At 52.3% G+C, this 20,827-nt stretch overlaps 1 protein-coding gene across 4 annotated transcripts in view; it reads right to left on the bottom strand.

Annotated features, from left to right (window-relative positions):
* Window positions 1–15,883: 15,883 nt before the first annotated feature.
* The window catches only part of SAFB2 (scaffold attachment factor B2), a 36,960-nt gene continuing 32,016 nt past the window's right edge, over window positions 15,884–20,827 (bottom strand). The window contains exons 17-21 of one of the 4 annotated variants that reach the window (XM_033199532.1): window positions 20,598–20,643; window positions 19,141–19,271; window positions 16,745–16,857; window positions 16,578–16,662; window positions 15,884–16,276 (exon numbers count right to left, since the gene is read on the bottom strand). In XM_033199532.1, coding sequence (XP_033055423.1) covers window positions 16,120–16,276; window positions 16,578–16,662; window positions 16,745–16,857; window positions 19,141–19,271; window positions 20,598–20,643 — 532 coding nt within the window. In that variant the 3' untranslated portion in view covers window positions 15,884–16,119. Of the gene's footprint in view, window positions 16,277–16,577; window positions 16,663–16,744; window positions 16,858–19,140; window positions 19,272–20,597; window positions 20,644–20,827 lie in introns of those variants that run through there. The other 3 variants (XM_033199533.1, XR_004434289.1, XR_004434290.1) reach the window with 3 other exon arrangements.

The raw sequence follows: 20,827 nt of genomic DNA, 5'->3' as shown, positions 1-20,827 counted from the left end.
TGTAATCCCAGCTACTCAGGAGGCTGAGGCAGGAGAATCGCTCGAACCCAGGAGGCGGACATTGTGGTGAGCCGAGATACGCCATTGCACCCCAGCCTGGGCAACAAGAGGGAAACTCCGTCTCAAAAAACAAGAAAGAAAGTAAAGAAACAGGAAAATAAAAGAGCACCTGCTGAGTGGCATTCTAGGTACTTTATTGGGGTGGGGGAAGCATCTCTTATTTTTCCCCTGACACTATGACTTCCCATTTTACAAGTGAGAAAACTGAGGCATGGAAAAGAGATTTCCAAGAGGAAACAGAGAGAAAAGTGGCAGAGCCAGGATTCGAACCCAGGCCACCTAGCATGAGCAGTTTTGTTGTAATCCCTTCATCACACAAACATCACTTTGTTTTTTTTTTTTTTTTGAGACGGAGTTTCTCTTGTTGCCCAGGGTGGAGTACAACGGCACGATCTCGGCTCACCACAACGTCCGCCTCCCGGGTTCAAGCGATTCTGCTGCCTCAGCCTTTCTGAGTAGCTGGGATTACAGGCACGTGCCACCAAGCCTGGCTAATTTTTTCTATTTTTAGTAGAGACGGGGGTTTCTCCATGTTGGTCAGGCTGGTCTTGAACTCCCGACCTCAGGTGATCCACCCACCTCGGCCTCCCAAAGTGCTGGGATTACAGGCGTGAGCCACCACGCCCGGCCCACAAACATCACTCTTATACAACCATAAGAGTTCAGATGGAAGTTTCTAATTATTATTATTTTTTTTTTATTTTTGAGATGGAGTCTTACTCTGTCACTCAGGCTGGAGTGCAGTGGCAATATCTCGGCTCACTGCAGCCTCCACCTCCCGGGTTCAAGCGATTCTCCTGCCTCAGCCTCCTGAGTAGCTGCAATTACAGGCGTGAGCTACCATGCCCAGCTAATTTTTGTATTTTTAGTAGAGACAGGGTTTCATCATGTTGGCCAGGCTGGTCTCGAACTCCTGACCTCAAGTGATCTGCCTGCCTCGGCCTCCCAAAGTGCTGGGATTACAGGCGTGAGCCACCATGTCCAGCCTTTTTTTTTTCCCTTCAGATGGAAATTTTAAAGAAAATGCAAACCAAATTAAATTCCAGATGGCCCCTTCAACCCTTGCTCCCAGTGAAAGAAAATATACAACTATTAGGAGAAAACATAGAAGTTAAAAATAAAAATAATCTGGGCTAGGCGTGGTGACTTACACCTGTAATCCCAGCACTTTGGGAGGCTGAGGTGGGCAGATCACAAGGTCAGGAGTTCGAGACCAGCCTGGCCAATATGGTGAAACCCGGTCTCTACTAAAAATACTAAAATTAGCTAGGTGTGGTGGTGTCTGCCTATAATCCCAGGACTCGGGAAGCTGAGGTGGGAGAATCACTTGAACCCAGGAGGCGAAGGTTGCAGTGAGCTGAGACCACGCCATTGCACTCCAACCTGGGTGACAGAGTGAGACTACGTCTCAAAAAAATATAAAAATAAAAATAATCTTACTGTGTTACAGCATATTAAACCCAGAAACCTTTAATTAAAAGATTAATAACTGACTACAAATATAAAATTCCTACACACATATGCACATTTAAAAAATACTAGAAGATCGGCCGGGCGCAGTGGCTCAAGCCTGTAATCCTAGCACTTTGGGAGGCCGAGACGGGCGGATCGCGAGGTCAGGAGATCGAGACCATCCTGGCTAACACGGTGAAACCCCGTCTCTACTAAAAACTACAAAAAACTGGCCGGGCGAGGTGGCGGTGCCTTTAGTCCCAGCTACCTGGGATGCTGAGGCAGGAGAATGGCGTGAACCTGGGAGGCGGAGCTTGCAGTGAGCTGAGATCCATCCGGCCACTGCACTCCAGCCTGGGTGACAGAGCGAGACTCCGTCTCAAAAAAAAAAAAAAAAAAAAAAATACTAGAAGATCAACAGGCAACATCAAGGAGGAAAGTTTCCCAAAACATGATAGACCAAAGACTGATTTCCTTAATATGTAAAGAGCATTTGGAAATCAATAAGGATTAACAAGTCAATTGAAAACTGGGCACAGTGGCTCACTCCTGTAATCTCAGCACTTTGGGAGGCCAAGGTGGGTGGATCACCTGAGGTCAGGAGATCAAGGCCAGCCTGGACAACATGGTGAAACCCTGTCTCTACTAAAAATACAAAAGTTAGCCAGGTGTGGTGGTGGGTGCCTGTAATTCCAGCTACTTGAGAGGCTGAGGCAGGAGAATGACTTCAACCCAGGAGTGGATGTTGCAGTGAGCCAAGATTGCACCACTGCACTCCAGCCTGGGCGACAGAGTGAGAGCCTGTCTTTAGAAAAACAAAACAGCCAGGTGCGGTGGCTCACGCCTGTAATCCCAGCACTTTGGGAGGCTGAGGCAGGTGGATCATGAGGTCAGGAGTTCCAGACCATCCTGGCTAACACGGTGAAACCCTGTCTCTACTAAAATTAGCCAGGCATGGTGGCGGGCACCTGTAGTCCCAGCTACTTGGGAGGCTGAGGCAGGAGAATGGCGTGAACCCGGGAGGTGGAGCTTGCAGTGAGCCAAGATCGCGCCACTGCACTCCAGCCTGAGCGACAGAGCAAGACTCCGTCTCATAAAAAAAAAAGAAAGAAAGAAAGAAAGAGGGAGAGAGTGAGAAAAAGAAGAGGAAAGAAAGAGAGAGGAAAGAAAAGAAAAGAAAGAGAAAGGCTGGGCGCGGTGGCTCGAAAAAAAAAAAAAGAAAAACAAAACAAACAAATAAAAAATACTAGAAGATCAACAGGCAACATTAAGGGAGAACAGCTTCCAAAACATGATAGACAAGAGCCTGATATCCTTAATATGTAAAAAGCATCTAGAAATCGATATGGATTAACAAGTCAGTCAAAAAAAAAGGTGAGACATGAATGGTTTTTTTTTGTTGTTTTTGTTTTGTTTTGTTTTTGAGCTGGGGTCTTGCTGTTTCCCACACTGGAATGCAGTGGCACAATCTTGGCTCACTGCAACTGTGTACCACCCCTCCTGGCTAATGTTTTGTATTTTTAGTAGAGACAGGGTTTCGCCATGTCGCCCAGGCTGGTCTTGAACTCCTGGGATTCAAGCAATCCTCCCGCCTCAGCCTCCCAAAGTGCTGGGATTACATCCTAAGCCACCGCACAAGAACAGTTTTCCGAAAAGGAGATACAAACGTCTTCTGGGCATAGGCAAGGGAGTTCATTCTCGCTCATGGTAACCTAAATATAAAATAAAACTACCATGAAATACCTTTTTCTTCTTTTCATCCCTCTGGCTGGTAAAGATGAAAAAGTCTGAGCATTCGCTGTGTTTTCAGGGTTTGGGGAAAAGAGCAGCCTCATGCTGTTGGGGTTCAGAGTGTGAAATGGTGTAAGCTCTCTGACAATAGCTGTTTGAAAAAGGTATAAGCCAGCAGTGTCCTTTCTGGGAAGGTATCTGTGTGCACAAAGAGAGATGAGAACATAATACATGTGCCAAGAAATTTACATGTAACACAGCAAAGTAGGAGGCTGGCACAATCCCTGACCTCCTTGAACAAAGGAGGGAAACTGAGGCCCGGAGAGGAGTAGTGGCAGAATTTGAACCCAGGCTGGGCTGGTCACTCTCTGGGGAAGGTGGGAGGCTGGCTCAACCTGAAGAACTAGGTCACCATGGCCCCCAGCCACCTCCCTATTCAGGCTGAATTCCAGGCCTCGCCCATCATAATTGCTGGTGTCCAAGAAGGTCAAAGGGAGGCCTGGGGACACTTGGCTTCAACATGGGGAGGCCACGCTGAGCCTTGGGAGTGCTAGGTGCCACTTCCAGTTAATTCTGACTTTCTCATTAAGCTGTTAGGAAAAGCCTGGTGGCTGCAGGCAACCGGCCCTCTGCCTGGGTCTGTGGGTTAGAGGGATCATGGTTTCTGCCTCGAGACACCGTATTATCTGTGGTGGGCAATTATGGAAGATCCAGGCAGACACTGACAAGCTCAGAGAATCCCTGAGCTCTGGAGTCTGGGAGGCTTAGAACTGTGGGATCACTGAACACACAGACTCCTCGGATCTTAGAACAGCTGGTGTTTTGTCCTCCTCAGAGCTCTCTAGTGGGTGGGTGGGGGCTCTGAGCGGTAATCACCAGACATCCCCTCTGGCTGTCTTAGGGGAGAAAAAGATGCAGTAGTAAGTTTTAAGAAAGTTCAGCAGGAAGCAAGAGGAATAGGCTTTTAAAAATGGGCCAGAGGCGGGGCACGGTGGCTCTTGCCTGTAATCCCAGCACTTTGGAAGGCTGAGGCAGGAGGATTGCTTGAGGCCAGGATTTCAAGACTAGCCTAAACGACATAGCGAGGCTCTGAGTCTACAAAAAAAAAATTTTTTTTTTTTTTTTTTTTTTGAGACGGAATCTCACTTTTTCACCTAGGCTGGAGTGTGTGGCACGAACTCAGCTCACTGCAACCTCCACCTCCCAGGTTCAAGCGATTCTCCTGCATCCTGAGTAGCTGAGATTACAGGCATGCGCCAACACGCCAGGCTATTTTTATATTTTTAGTAGACACGGGTTTCACCGTGTTAGCCAGGCTGGTCTCGAACTCCTGACCTCAAGTGATCTGCCTGCCTCAGTCTCCCAAAGTACTGGGATTACAGGCACGAGCCACCATGCCCGGCCAGAATTTTAAAATTAGCTGAGCGTGGTGGTGTGCACCCCTGTAGTCCCAGCTATTCGGGAGACTGAGGCAAGTGGATCACCTGAGACCAGGAGTTGGAGGCTGCAGTGAGCTATGATTGTACCACTGCACTCCAGCCTGGGCAACAGAGCAAGACCCTCTCTCAAAAAAAAGAAAGAAACCTCTTCTACATTACAAGAGTCAAAGTATCTATAATTCCAGAATGTGGCAATGCTAAGGGCAGTGGATATGTTACAGATGGGGGCAAGTGGGCCCGGCACCCACCCTCCTTCCCTATTCGCCTACAGGATTGGTGGAATATGTAGGTCCCCCACCCACACTTCTCCCTGCTGCCCAGCCTCTGATGAACAGGCATTCTGGCCTATGTTATTGTTTTATTTTATCTTATTTTATTTTATGAGACAGGGTCTTGCTCTGTCACCCAGGCTAGAGTACAGTGGCATGATCACAGCTCACTGCAGCCTCAGCCTCCCAGGCTCAAGCGACCCTCCCACCTCAGCCTCCTGAGTAGCTGGGACTACAGGCACACACCTATAATCCCAGTTGTGGTGGCGGGTGCCTGTAATCCCAGCTACTCCAGAGGCTAAGGCAGGAGAATCACTTGAACCTAGGAGGCGAAGGTTGCAGTGAGCCAAGATCATGCCACTGCACTCCAGCCTGGGCAACAAGAGTGAAACTCCATCTAAAGGAAGGAAGGGATGAAGGGAGAGAGGGAGGGAGGGAGGGAGGGAGGGAGCGAAGGAAGGAAGGAGGGAGGGAGTCAGGGAGAGAAAGAGGGAAGGAGGGAAGGAAGGAAGGAAAGGGAGGGAGGGAGCAAAGGAAGGAAGGAAGGAAGAAAGAAAGAAAGGAAGGATGGATACACTGCCAGGATATTTGTTGGGCAAATGAAGGTTTATGGTGGTCCCTGTTGGCAAGTTGTGTTTTTCTAGCCTCATTCTACTAGAAACAAAGGCTATTTACCACCAACATGTTTAAACAAAGTAGCGTTCCTCATATATAAAGAGTGGTTAGAAATCAATAAAAATAAAGCAACACATGCAAAGAACGTGGATACACTTTGGACACACAAAAGACATAGGTGGGAAATTGTAAAAGACTCGTGAAAAAGTATTTTGCCACTCTAATATTTGACAAAAAGTTCCAATAATAGTTTTTGTGAAGGTACAAGGCAGTGAGAACTTGCATACATTGCTGGGATAAGTTAGTACCATCTTTCTGGAAGGCAAAATGGCCAAGTATATTGAAAGCCTTTGATGGAAAATAACCATAATGACTCACATTTGTGGAGTGACAACCTCATTTATTATCTTTCCCCATCAGAACAGAAACTCCCCAGCGGCTATTTTTTCTGTTCTGTTCACCGCTGAGTTCCTGATGTCTGAAACAACTCAGGCCCCTGATTTTTATACCCAGCATGATCCCATCTACTCAGTTTTCTGAAGTTTGAGAACCACTGAGCTAAGCTAAAAGGGAAGTTTTTATGCAGACAGACATCCGAGCATCCAATCTATTTAGGCCTTTTTGACAACCCTCAAGTTCTTAGCAGTGAGTGAAGAATTCTCAGGGGTTCCCCACTGACCCATAGGTTAATAGTTGTGCTTGTAGTTATTAGAATTAAACTAGATGATTTTTCTTTCCTTTTTTTTTTTTCCTTGAGGGAAGGTCTGGCTCTGTGTCACCCAGGCTGAAGTGCAGTGGCATGATCTCAGCTCACTGCAACCTCTGCCTCCTGGGATCAAATGATCCTCCCACCCCAGCCTCCCAAGTAGCTGAGACTATAGGTGCACACCATCCTGCATGGCTAATTTTTTTTTTTGGTTTTGTTTTGTTTTGTAGAGATGGTGTTTTGCCATGTTGCCCAGACTGGTCTCGAACTCCTGGACTGAAAACAAATCTGCCCACCTTGGCCTCCCAAAGTGCTGGGATTCCAGGCATGAGCCACCACACCCAGCCTGAGATAATTTCTCACATTGAGTCTTTAGAATGCACCAGGCAGTGTTCAAGGTTTTACAAACCTCAACTCACCTCATAGCAATGCTATGAGGTAGGTGCTAATATCAGACCCATTTGTTTTTTACAATTTCTTTTTGTTTTGTAGTTGGTTTTTTTTTTTTTTTTTTTTTTTTTTGAGATGGAGTCTCACTTCGTCACCCAGGCTGGATTGCAGTGGTAGGATCTCGGCTCACCGCAAGCTCCGCCTCCCGGGCTCACGCCATTCTCCTGCCTCAGTCTCCTGAGTAGCTGGGACTACAGGTGCCCGCCACCACACCTGGCTAATTTTTTTGTATTTGTAGTAGAGACGGGGTTTCACCGTGTTAGCCAGGATGGTCTCGATCTCCTGACCTCGTGATCTGCCCACTTCAGCCTCCCAAAGTGCTGGGATTAAAGGCGTGAGCCACTGCGCCCGGTCGAATATCAGGCCCATTTTACAGATGAGGAAACTGAATGCATAGCATGAAAACAGTACCCGATCCAAGGCCTGGTACATAGTAGATGCTTAGTTTGAGCAGGATCTAAATCTATGGTCAGACCCATAGACACAGCTCCATGAACAGTCGCTCCTGTCTCTCCAGGGGGCCCCAGGAAGCACTTCATAAATGTTTCGGTTCTTCAATTCTTTGGTGAATTCAAGAACCGAAACAATACAGAGCCTCCAGGAAAGGTGAGCAGGGGCCGGAGAGGTAGCTTTCCAAGGGGCATGGAGACATGAGGCACACAAGTCACTGGCCAGCCCAGATACACCAAAATGTACACAGCATGAGGAGAAGTCAGTCACACAGAGCCACAGACACACCCAAGGCAAATACAGCCGTGATAGGTAGCAAGAGAAAAATGAGACACGCAGTCACGCGCACAGAGACACATGCCCCCCAGAGCAAACACAGATACACACAGGGACACACGCCCCGTGACAAACGCAGATGCACACAGAGAGACACACAGCCCTAAGCCCCACACACGGAGATTCACCAGATCCACACCCCAAGACAGAAGCAGGCACGTCCACTCCTGAGGCCAATGCGAACTCACTCTACGAGAAGCACAGACACACACCAACAGGGCCTTCGCCTACGGGCGGCCGGCTTGGGAGGCTCTGCAGACCCCCGATCCTTGAGGAAGCCCTCATTCCAGCCTCCACCTGCGCCCCCAGGGCCTCCCACGAAGGTGGTGTTGGGCCCGTGGGGGAAACTCAAGGCGGGCAGAGATTGGGCTCCCGCAGCAGGAGGGGCCCAGCCGGGTCGGCGGCGCAGCAGAGCGTGGCTCTTGGGCGCCACCTAGTGGACACATGGAGTGGAGGGTCCGGCTGCCCCCAGGGCAGATCCACAACTCCACAGGTCCTGGGTCCATCTGTTTTTGCTTTTGTGTCTAATGCGTCCCTGTGTGTGTGTTTGTTTCATTCTGTGTCTCAGTCTCTGTCTCTCTTCTCCCTGAATCTCTCTTTTTCTGTGTCCCGGTGTCTTTCTTCATCCTTTTTTCCCCTTCTCTCCCTGCCCACGGCTTCTCCCACCTCCAGAGCCTGAGGCTGAATTCAGGCATCTCCAGTGACCCGGCACCCCCCACTTATTGCCGCATCTGTTGGGCCCCGTCCCTCGACGGCATCTTGGTCCCCATGAGTGTCCACCTGCTATGACTCGGCCAGGGGCTGAGTGGGTGGGGGTGTGATACCCAACGGAGTCTCACTCGGTCGCCCAGGCTGGAGTGCAGTGGCGCAATCTCGGCTCACTGCAAGCTCCCAGGTTCAAGAGATTCTCCTGCCTCAGCCTCCCGAGTAACTGGGATTACACGCATGCGCCACCTCACCCGGCTAATTTTTTGTATTTTTAGTAGAGAAGGGGGTTTCACCATATTAGCCAGGATGGTCTCGATCTCCTGACCTCATGATCCGCCCGCCTCGATCTCCCAAAGATATATTTATTTTTTATACAGAGTCTCGCTCTGTCGCCCAGGCTGTAGTGCAGTGGGGCGATCTCAGCTCACTGCAACCCCCACCTCCCGGATGCAAGTGATTCTCCTGCCTCAGCCTCCCGAGTAGCTGGGATTACAGGCATGCGCCACCACACCTGGCTAATTTTTGTATTTCTAGTAGAGACAGGGTTTCACCATGTTGACCAGGTTGGTCTCAAGTGATCCGCCCACCTCAGCCTCCCAAAGTGCTGGGATTACAGGTATGAGGCACTGTGCCCAGCTGTGCCCACCAGTTCTGCCAGCCTGCTTGCTCCTATGTTCTGGTCTTTGGAGCAAGGATCCCCAAACTGGAGGTGGCTTCTGGCCACCATACTGTGTCTTTGTCCTAACAGAGCCAGGGCCCTGAGTCCAGTGTGACTCGCCCCTCCTTCCCCAGGGCTGGCTGGTGCTAGCTTCCTGGAGGTGAAGGTGCTCATGGCATGGGGAGACTGGGGGCACAGGGACAGTGAGGATTTGGACCTCAAGCAAGGAAGGGCCTGAAGAGAGACATTTGAGTGTTACCCTTGAACCTTTCCAGGAGAGCTGGTTCTCTTCTTAAGGGCTGAAAACCCTACAGGCTGGTGGTCCCATCCCCGATCAGCCACTACAGCCCCAGGTCCCCATGTTCCTGCCTGCTCTGTTGCTCAAAGGTGCTAGGCCAGGTGCAGTGGCTCATGCCTGGAGTCCCAGCTACTCAGGAGGCTGGGGCATGAGGATTACTTCCAGGAGCTCAAGGTCGCAGTGAGCTATGATCACGCCGTTGTACTCCAGCCTGGGCAACACAGCAAGACCCCATCGCTCCAAAAAACAAAAAAAAGGGTGGGAGGCATGCCTTTCCTTCCTGGGGGCTTCTGCAAATCCTGTTCCTTCTTCTGGAAAACACTTCCGGGGCTCCTTCACTCCTCGTGGCTTAGGCCTGCCCGGTCCCCTCCTCCAGGAAGCCAGTCTCATTCCAACCCAAGACAGCAGGAACCTGCAGGCTTGTCTCAGTCATGGCTGCAATCCTGCCATGGAGCCCTGCGCGAAGTAAGTACCCAGGAAGTGTTTGCTAAGTTAAATGAGCAAGAAAACAAAGGACTCAGAGCCCAGCTCTTCAGCCTGGATTTCAGCTTAACTTGCTTGGCAGGGGGCCTTGGCCAAGTGGGTTTCCTTCCTGCTTTGGACACTGTTTCCCCAGCAATGGAGCGAGGGGACCATTCCTGGACCACTTGTGACATCTACCCTGCTGGGTTTCATTTCAGCTGAGTCTGTAAATATTTGGTCTGCTGTGGCCAGCCTCATCCACGCAGCGGAAGCTTCAGTGCCTTTTACGAGCTCTCTGCGAGGTCTGATGTGCGTTTTCTGTGGCTGGGTACACGGGGCACCCCAGCAGTTTCACAGCTGGTTGGCACGAGGCGGCTATGATTGCAAGACTGGAAGAAGCCAAGAGACACCATCGGTGGTTTCCAGCACTTAACCCCACAGCGTGCAACATTGGAGAGGCCAAAGCGGGGCCTCTTGTTTTACAAACTGTAATGCAACATTATAGATTACAGCTGTGACGGAAATTGAGCCCAAAAGATTCCCCTTCCCTAAGTCTGTGGGTCACACTTAATTTCTTAGGGGGCAGAGGGAAGGGATTTCTGTTGGGCAAGGAGTTGGGAAGCCCTGGTTTAGACCTGTCTCTTGCTAAAAAAATTCAAAGAACTGCAACCACTTGCTATGCACCTACTGTATGCCAGATATTGCATAAAGCACTTTTTTTTTTTTTTTTTTTTTTTTTTTGAGATGGAGTCTCACTCTATCTCCCAGGCTGGAGTGTAGTGGTGCAATCTCAACTCGCTGCAACCTCCATCTCCCAGGTTCAAGCGATTCTCCTGCCTCAGTCTCCTCAGTAACTGGGATTATAGGCATGCGACACCATGCCCGGCTAATTTTTGTATTTTTAGTACAGACGGGGTTTCACCATGTTGGCCAGGCTGGTCTCAAACTCCTGAGCTCAGGTGATCCACCAGCCTCGTCCTCCCAAAGTGCTGGGATTACAGGCGTGAGCCACCGCGCCTGGCCAAAACCTCCATTTTAAAAGGCTGTGCACTGGGGAGATGCAGATGCCTGCCCCAGTGATGCCTATGTGGTAGAGTGCTGACAATAAACAATGCTGTAGCAAGTGGTCAGAGCCACGAGCACAGGCAGGTGTGACAGGGACAAAGCAGAGGGTGATGGGCACTGCTGATCCAGTGGTGAGAGGAGACCTCTTGCAGGGGGTGGAATGTGAAGGGGCTGGCCACATGTGGCTGGCTGGTCTCTTCAGTCATAGCCAGTACCACAGTGTTCTTTCTTGAGACAGCCTGTCACCCAGGCTGGAGTGCAGTGGCATGATTACAGCTCACTACAGCCTCTGCCTCCTGAGCCCAAGTGATCCTCCCACCTCAGCCTCATGGGTAGCTGGGACTACAGGCGTACACCAGCAGCCCAGCTAATTTTATTTTTTTGCACAGATGGGGTCTTGCTACGTTACCCACACTGCTTTCAAACTCCTGAGCTCCAGTGATCCTCCCGCCTCAGCCTCCCCAAGTGCTGTGGATTATAGGCGTGAGCCACCGGGCCCTGGCTCACAGACGCCCAGGAAGCTCTCCCAGGAGGACAGTGTCTCAGGTCCTCAGTGCCTTATGCTCCACTGAACCCGGCAGCTACTGTGTCAATATTTGAAGATGGAGGCAAACACAGAGCGGCTGCATCTCATGAGGATTTGAGGAGTGCGGAGAAGTGGGTCTTGGCACTCCGGGGAGTAATTTAGGGTCAGTTTCTGGCCCAGTACTGTCTCTGGAAGCACTGCAAGACGTGTAGAGTTATCCTTGGGGTCAACTCTAAAGGTCAAGTGCATGTGCAAAATTATGGACAGTCACGTATGCAGCCTGCTCACTTTTGCCCCAAACACCTATCTCTTCACCACTGTGTGACCTCAGCGTGGGGCGCCCAGCCATCCAGGGAGGCTGAGGAGCAGGGACCCTGGGCTGGAGCCTCAGCTCCATGGCTCGCTGCCTCTGGGCGGGTCTCAGCCTCCCTTGGACTCAGAACCTTCTTCCACGCTCGACTTCCCAGGGATTGACTCCGGTTTCCTGAGAAGCCGCACCAGGGTATGTCTGGGTTGCTGATGTTGTGTGACGCCCGTGTGTGTCCTTTGTGTAAATCAGTGGCTGGCCCTGGGGACTAGAGATGTCTAACTTGCTTGACAGGTAAGCACATCGGGTGCTTCCCAAAGTGGATTCTGTTGTACCCCAGGGTGACGGACAAGGATGCCCATGTCCTAACTCCTGGGGAACTGTGAACGCACTGGTCTCCAAGACAAAGGGACCTTTTCAGCCTCCATCTCAAAAAAAAAAAAAAAAGAGAGAGAAAAGCTCCCCTAGTCCACCCCGCTGGCCAAAGATGTGGCTGAAGGGCTGAGGTTGGAACCCACTCAGCAGTGACAACAGAATGTGAACACTGATTTGTCACCATTGTATGACCAGGGAGGCACAGCCTCACCTCTCCCGTGGGTCACTGGGACTCAAGGAAGCCCCCGCCCCTCAATCCGGCAGACCTGTTTTTTAAAAGGCATGGCATCCCCACTAAACGTCAACTTCATGGCTGTTGGTTTTTTATTTTTTATTTTTTCGGAATCAAAAGGCCCTGTTCTGACTTTGCCTTTGAAATTATGCGACTAAGAGTCATGCATGCAATTTGAGATTGGCAATCATCGTGGAGGCTTGGGAGTTCCTTGGGAATGAGAAAATGTAACCTAGGAGCTGTTTTGAAATGTAATGAAATCTTTATGAATACAAAATTTAGCAATTGGTGAGGTTGACACATTTTTGTAGCTGTGGAGACATTTCATAAGGTCTTAATTCTATTTTTTTTCTTTCTTTTTTTTGAGATGGAGTTTCGCTCTTTCACCCAGGCTAGAGTGAAGTGACATGATCTCAGCTCACTGCAACCTCTGCCCGCCAGGGTTCAAGCAATCCTCCTGCCACGGCCTCCCAAGTAGCTGGGATCATAGGCACCTGCCACCACGTCTGGCTAATATTTGTATTTTTAGTAGAGACAGGGTTTCCCCATGTTGGCCGGGCTGGTCTCGACCTCCCGACTACAGGTGACCCACCTGTCTCAGCCTCTAAAAGTGCTGGGATTACAGGCGTGAGCCACCGCGCCAGGCCATAAGGTCTTCATTCTGATCCTGCCGTTTTCTTTCTGTATGGCCAGAGCTGGTCATGTCCTCACCGGAACCCCCTCCAGATCTCTGGCATTGCATTTCGCCAAGGCCTCTGTGAAACGTGAGTACCCGAGGTTCTATTCCTATAGGGCTCCCCAGGGCCTGCCAACAGGTATTAAGCATTTACTGTATGCCAGGCTTTTTAGGTGGATTAACTAATCTTTGTAAATATCCCATATGGCAACAACAGTGATTACTCCCTTCTTCCAGTTAAAGCAGCCAAAGCAGAGAGTAACTATGACCTGCCCGTGGGCAGGCAGGTAGTAAGAAGGCTGGGTGCCAGGCAGTTGGCTCCTAAACTCGTTCTCAAGAAGCTACCTGTTTCTGCCCCAGTGGCTCTCATTCCTGTGATGCCCCACAGCTCCCCCTCCCCTTTAAAAATATCTTTTAAATGATGGGAAATGAAACATAACAAAATTCACCACCAAATGGTATACAAGGCCAGGCATGGTGACTCATGCCTGTAGACCTGGCAACTTGGGAGGCCAAGGTGGGAGGATGGCTTGAGTTCCAGAGTTCGGGGCTGCAGTGAGCTATGATCGCACCACTGCACTCCAGCCTGGGACACACAGCGAGGCCCTGTCTGGCAAAAAAGGGAATTGGAATCTTTGTGCAGTGCCGGCAGGAATGTATAATGGTGCTACCATCATGGAGAAGTCTGGCTATACTTCCAGAAGTAAAACACAGGCAGTTACAAGTCAACACAGGACCCAGCAATCCCAGTCCTAGGTACATACACAGGAGAATGGAGCTGTTCAAACACATACACATCCATAAATGCTCACAGCAGCGCGATTCACACACAACTGCCCAAAGGGAGGATATATCCATCAGAGCATCTCCTTTTCATAACACATATTTTGTTCCACCTACCTTTTCTCTCTTGAAATAAGAGTTAATATAACGTACCTACACTCAATTATTAAAGAAACAGGCCAGGTGCGGTGGCTCGCATCTGTAATCCCGGCACTTTGGGAGGCCGAGATGGGTGGGTCACTTGAGGTCAGGAGTGTGAGATCAGCCTAGCCAACAGGGTGAAACCCTGTCTCTACTAAACATACAAAAATTAGCTGGGTGTGGTGGCAGGCACCTGTAATCCCAGCTACTCGGGAGGCTGAGGCACAAGAATCATTTGAACCTGGGCAGCAGAGGTTGCAGTGAGCCCAGATCCTCGCCACTGCACTCCAGCCTGGGTGAGAGAGACTGTGTCTCCAAAGAAAAAAAAAGGGGGGGAAACCAGAAACCAGGACACAAACACGCTCACAGGAAGAAGGCTCCATGAAGATGGAGGCCGAGACTGGGCAATGTGTTTACAAGCCAAGGAACGGCCAGAGGCACTCGGCAGCTGTCAGAAGCTAGGAGGCTCAGGAAGGATTCTCCCGCATAGCCTGGGAAGGACACAGCCCTGCCCACACCCAGATCTCAGACTCCTGGCCTCAAGAACTGAGAGCCAATGAGCTTCCTTAGCCAGTTCATGGTACTTTGTGACAGCAGTTCCGGTAACTCAAGTGTTGGGTTTCTGCGTGGAACAGAGCTGGTTCCAGGCCTGGCTCGCAGGAAGGGCAGGGCTCTTCTGCCCCTGCAGGATGTCCGGTGGGATTGGCTCCTTTCCAACTCCCATGGGGTGGCGTGGTAGTTGTTGAGCCACTGCTTCGTAGTTCAGGAGGCCACGCCCACCTCCAGGAAGGGGTGCTCCGTGACGTCCGAGACAGAGATCTGAAAACAGGGCCTGCTCCCAATCCCAGGCTGCCTCCTCAATGCAGGCTGAGCCTACCTTTTATTGCCCAACAGGGAAGCTCTCAACCCCAATTTCTAGACTCTGGCTTGTGGGGTAGACAGGCAAGCCACGAAGACCCCTGTGTGCAACAAGGAGGTGGCGTGGCGCCCAGCCCACCCGTCATTGGAAAACGACTCCAGAAGCCGCCGTCAGGAAGGCTCCCGAATGCGTTCACGGAGGCTCAGGCCTAGACAAGACGCCGAGGGCCAGGGCCAACCTGCCTTATCATGCTCCGGTGTCTGCGGCAAGCTGGGCTGGATTTTCACATGGCTTTTTTAAAACTTAACTTCCCAGTGGGGGCATGGGGAACTCCAGCAGAACCAGCAGTTGGAGGAGGGGCTGTCCTAGATACAGAGGGGAGGGAAAGAGGTCCCCAGTAGGTGGTCCTCCCAGTTAACTCTCACCACACCACCACACCGGGCTGGGTTGCCCCTCCCGCCAAGAGGGCACCAGGCAGACCCCATGCACCATCCTCTGCCCCAAGACACCTGCAGCCCCCGCCCTTGGCCAGCATCAGCTCCGCTCGTGTACCAGTTCTGAAGAGGACAGCTGCGCCTCACAGTGGTCGGCCCCTGCAGGGACCTGGCACGGAGGGCTACGCGCATGGGCTGGCAGCCTGTGGACTACCCTGGCGAGTGAGGTGCCTCGTCTGGCACAGTCTTTAAGGAAGCAAATAGGCATCACACTCAAATGCACTTTTGCAGACAAATGGACATTTCCAGAAGAACGGAGGGACTAGCTCTACCACCTGGACCCATTGCCGAGTCAGCGCCATCCCACTCCTGTCCAGCTGCTGGCAGCAGGCACTGAGCGGACACACTAGGCAGCCAGCGGAGGGCGGGCCCACCACACACGCAGCCTTCCCGAAAGAGCCCACCACACACCAGCATGGGACACAGCCCCATACTGAGGTGGCAGGGGGAGGGCTCCCCAGGGCCTGGCAAGCCTTCACCACTACCCACGCAGAGACAGGCTCGGTGTAAAGGAATTGGTCTGAGGGCCCCACGGCACACAGCACCCCCTGAAAAATTCCTACTTCCATGGGCTGACTCCCCAGCCTGTTTCATCATCCAATGATGGGGACCTGGACGCCCCACTTCCTGGGGCGGTTATGAGAATGCAGTAGGATGATGCAGGCAAAAGACTTTGGCAGCGCCTGGTAGAGCCAACAGTCAACATGCGGTCACCGCACTGTGCCCAGGGTCAGTCCCATCCCGAGCTCTGTGGCCACGAGGACTCACGCACGTGCACACGCACGCAAGACTGCGAATGGTAAACTTTATTAATGGAAAATGGAATGCCTCGTTAACAGAAACCTTGATTTAAAAACAGCAGAACAAGAACACATTTATTAAAAAAAAAGAGTTCACATTGTATTGAGCTACAACACGGTGGCAGGATTTGCTTTGCTTTTAAAAAGATTCCCCCAAGTTCAAGGGAACCCTGGCTACCAGATTCAACAGTGCATCTGCCCACCTGAAAACTCGCAGTGAGTGGGACTTAGTAGCGGCGGGTGAAGTGGGGATACGGGGGGGGATGTGGGTGTGGGTGTGGGACTCTGCTGCCCCGGTCCTGGCTGGCCACTCCGCCACCTTCCAGTCCGCCACCTGGCACCACGTGGCCCTGGGAATGTCCACCTTGTGCAAAGCCGCCTCGCCTAGGAACAAAGTCAGACATTTTTTTCCCCTTGAAGTGCTCAGTGTTTTCATCGTAACATGGGTCAGTAATGGTCCCGCAGCCTTTAGAGCGCTTGGGTTTTTTTTTCCAGGTGAGAAAAATCATCATCACACATTGTATTCCAGGTAACTGAAAAGCGTTATTTGAATAAATTGCAAAGAGCTACTTTTTTGCTTTGTTTTCAAAACATCCAACCCAGCCAGCTGATCAAACATGCAAAACCGGGAGAGGAAGTGAGGAGCAGGAGCAAACCACTGTCCTCCTCGGACAACACGCCTTACCCCGCCACTCCACCGCGGCTTGCCATGTGCCCCGGCCCCGAGGGCCCAGACAGGCCCCTCTCGCCACCTAGAAGAGAAGAAGGGTCTGCAAACACTCCATCTCTGGGGAAGCCACTGGACACGTGTGGGGGCCACAGCCACCCTCGTCCCCGGAGCCAGCCCCATACCTTGCCACCTCGCGTGCTCCCGGCTGGCCGCGCCTGTGTCCATGGTACCCTGCCAGGCACGCGCCTGGTGCTCCTCCAGCCGCTGGTTGTGCTCTCCCCAGTCACGACCACCCCTTTGCCAAAAAAAAAAGCAGACATGCAGCCGTCTGATGAGCCTCCAGGGTCGCGCCGGGAGCAGGCGCATCTACCCTGACCTCAGCCGCGTGGCGGATCATGCCACAAAGCAAGGGCTGCAGACGAGTGGGCAAATCATGGGAAGTGACATTTCCCCAAAGACAGATGTGCCAGTAAGCACGTGAGAAGGTGCTCAATGCCACCTGGAAATGCCAATCCAAGGCACACTGAGACACTCCCTCCCGCGGGCTGGGGTGCTAGAATCACACAGTAACACACACCATGGAGGGTGCAAGGAAAGGGAAGAACCCCCGTCCATTGCTGGTGGAAATGTAAAACGGTGTGGCCACTGTGGAAAACAGTTTGGTGGTTCTTCAAAAAGTTAAGGGCAGAATTACCACGACCCAGCAACCCAGTCCCACCTGACAGAAATGAAAACATGACCAAAGACATCTGTGCATGAATGTTCCTGGCAGCAGGATTCCTAACAGCCAAAGGGAGATGGACCCCAACGCCCAGGAACTGATGAGCACATAACACTACGTGGTGTGTCCGGACCATGGAGTGTTCAGCCTTAACTAGGACGGAAGCGCTGGCCCAGGCAGCATGTGGAGATGAGCCCTCAATACACGAGACTTAGGGAGAAGCCAGGCCCAGCAGGCACACCGCGCAGGCCAAGAAATGACTCAAGACAGCAAATCCAGGGCCAGAAAGGAACCCGCGGCTACCAAGGGCAGGGGAGAAGGGGGTGCGGCTGCTAAGAGGAGCAGGGTTTCTTCTGACATGATGAAAATACTTCAGAATCGGCCTTGGGGATGGCTGCACAGATCACGCACATGCAAACCTCCAATGACTGCACACGTGAAATGGGAAGTACGTGTCCTGTGAATTATACTTCAAGAAAGCTATTTTTTTAAAGTTTCAGACAGAAACTCTAGGAGATGAAAATCTGAGTCCAGTGTCCTGAGTCCTAAGTGGCCGTGCAGGAAAGCAGCCAGACCCAATCTGCATGAGTGCCTGCCTGCTGTGGGTTGCTGGATGCAGTGACAGTCAGGCCAAGTGAGCCCACAGGCCCGAGAGGGGTCATCGGAGCCCCCAACACACACCTGCCAGGCAAGTGCAATACCGCCCTGGAGGGAGTGAAAGCACGCGTGTGGCACCTGCCCTTGGTGACCCGACCGTGCCCAGCCACTGCTCACTGTGTCTTTGGTTCTGAGGATGAGTTTCCCCTTTACATTTCCAAGGCATTTAGCACAAAACCCACTAAGTGACAGGACAGGAATGCTAATGAGGTCACCCAGAAGAGAACACTTTACACCAGCTGATCCGAGCACTGCCACCGTCTGTGCTGCCCAGGGACGCAGGAGAAGCTTCAGGTGGGACTCGGCACGGCTCCAAGTCAAAGTCCCTGGCAGAGGTGGAAGAGCCTCTCAGCGTAGAGGGAGGGATGGACGGGGGAGCACAGGGTGCCAAAACCCACCCTGCGGCAATGGGCCGGGGCCAAGGCAGCCCTGGGCCGGGGCTGGAGACTCATCTCACAGAGGAAAAGCAGGGCAGCAACTGCAAAGCAGTCCTGCCACCAGCCTCCTCACGGCCAGTCCAGGCAGCAACAGGGCAAACAGGCAGGGGTGACCGCCGCTGACCAAAGCAACCAGAGAGGCACCCAGAGTCCTCCCAGACAAGCCCTGCACCCCAACAATGCTGACGAGACTCAGGACAGCCCCCACAGCTGCAGTGCTGGTGAAGGTGGCTTTGAACACCTATGGAGGACCTGGCCTAGTGTCCTCAGCCCTGAGTCCTGAGAGAAGGGTCCCCATAAGCGATTCTAATAGGCAGGGCAGGGTTGAGAAGCCACACCCCAGACTAACTAGGGGTCAGAGAGAAAACCCGAGGAAGATACATGTAAAGAGGCAACGTGGAGGCAAGGGCAAGGCTGCTCTACCACGGACGGGGCAGGACTAAGAGCTTCTGCACTGTCTCTCCCAGTGGGAACGCAGCTCCTGTGATCCAGACATTTACAACTGCAGGCGGTCCCCAGCTCAGGAATGGGGATGGGCCATTCTGGGTGACCCGGACAGCTCCATCCCTGAGAGCCTGTTCTGCGCTTTCTTCTTGAGAACCTGGACTTTCTGAGTCAGGAGTTTCAAATGGCAGGACCCATGGTAGTCCATCCTAAAGCTGCCCTAGCTGAAATCAAACCTTGGGGACATGCCCGGCCAGGCACCAACCTCTTCCCAGGCTAGGACAGATGCTCCCCACCCGACTGGGGCTCACTCACTAACCTGGGGGGAGGGGGCAGACCCCGGCCTTCACTCAGTCTCTTGTCGGAGCCGTAGCCCCCCCAGCCATCACGGGAGTCCCGGCCGTGGCGCTCTGGGGGTCCTCCGTGGCCATGGCGGTCATCTCCATAGTGCTGGAAGGCAGGAGAGGGACAAGGTGACACTGACCACGTCACCTACATAGCCCCACCTTCCAGGGGGACTGTCTACCGAAGGCCCCAGGGCGGCAGGTGGGCCGGAGCCAAGAGAAGACGGCAGGGCGAGGCCTCAGGCCCGGTGGGCCATGCTTCGCTGACCCTCTGCTCCCTGGCCCCCCTCCTCGCACCCCTACAGCTGCATCACTGCCATGAGCTGCCCCAGGAGCGTGGGGAGCCCTGGTGTTACTGCCCTCAACAGCTCTACTCAAGGTCCACTAAGACGTCACCGAGCCCTATCTTCTCTGAGGAGTTGGGCGCTGCCTCCTTTCTGATAACAGGAGTGCCCTCGGGCGGGTCAGCACCCCTGTGCTGTGGCAGGGCTACACTTCCAGCCTCCCTGGCCAACCAACTCTGCACAGAGGAGCCAGCAGTCACGAAGCAGGCAGGTGCTGCCTGCCGTCATAGGCCATTACTCTGCCACCCACCTCCTACCTCTCCACCAGGCTGCTGCTTTCTCAGAACTCACACCCTGCCACCACGCACGAGGCACCCGCATGGCACCACAGAGACTTAGGGACCACTCTTGTGGTCTTCAGCCCCCAGTGCCCACCCAGCATGGACTTGAAACATGGAGAATCCCAGGCTCCCCCATCCCCCCGACCCTGGCACATGTGGGCTAAATGACAATCACCATTTGGGTTCTTAGGGGCACGCTACAGGCACCAAGACCCAAAGGCTCCCTGAGCAAGTGGACAATGAAGAGACACGTGAGGTTTCTACTGGATAAAATGAAGAACAAGCCCGACATATTTGAAAATGACAGAAACTTGCACATTACAAAACAATCAAGTATTTGCACAATTTTTTTTTTTTAGACAGAGTCTCGCTCTTGTTGCCCAGGCTGGAATGCAATGGTGCGATCTCAGCTCACTGCAACCTCCGCCTCCTGGGTTCAAGCGATTCTCCAGCCTCAGGCTCCCAAGTAGCAGGGATTACATACACTTGCCACCACGCCCGGCTAATTTTTTTTATTTTTAGTAGACACAGGAGTTTCACCATGTTGGCCAGGCTGGTCTCGAACTCCTGATCTCAGGTGATCCACCCACCTCAGCCTCCCACAGTGCTGGGATTACAGGCATGAGCCACCACGTCCCGCTAAATATTTGTGCTTCTAGTCGCTGGCCAGAACCCACACATCCATCCCCGCCATACATGCTACATTGCCACCTCTCTGGGATAAAGCGGCCACCTGATTAGAAATGGTGAGTTGTGCCCGCACAGCAGCACAGTGGCCCTAGGGCTTGGCATCGGGGCTCTACTCACCTGCCCGTCCCGGTGGTCTCCCATCATTGGCCTCGAACCCTCCCTCCTGCAAAAGGAAAAGACCCTGTTCAAACAGCGCCGGGCACTACTACACATTTCTGCAGGTCAGGTAAGTTTCACGACTGGGATACTTATTCAATCCCATCACATGAAAAGTATAACTGGCCTGGAAAAAAGAAAAAAGCTAGCTCAAATCAAAAGGCTTTTCTCCGGGGGCAGGAACGAAGTCG

The sequence above is a fragment of the Trachypithecus francoisi genome, unplaced genomic scaffold (assembly GCF_009764315.1).
Source record: "Trachypithecus francoisi isolate TF-2019V2 unplaced genomic scaffold, Tfra_2.0 Lachesis_group5, whole genome shotgun sequence".
Lineage (NCBI taxonomy): Eukaryota > Metazoa > Chordata > Mammalia > Primates > Cercopithecidae > Trachypithecus > Trachypithecus francoisi.
Note: the sequence above shows the minus strand (reverse complement) of the source record. Positions and strands in the feature narration are given on the sequence as shown.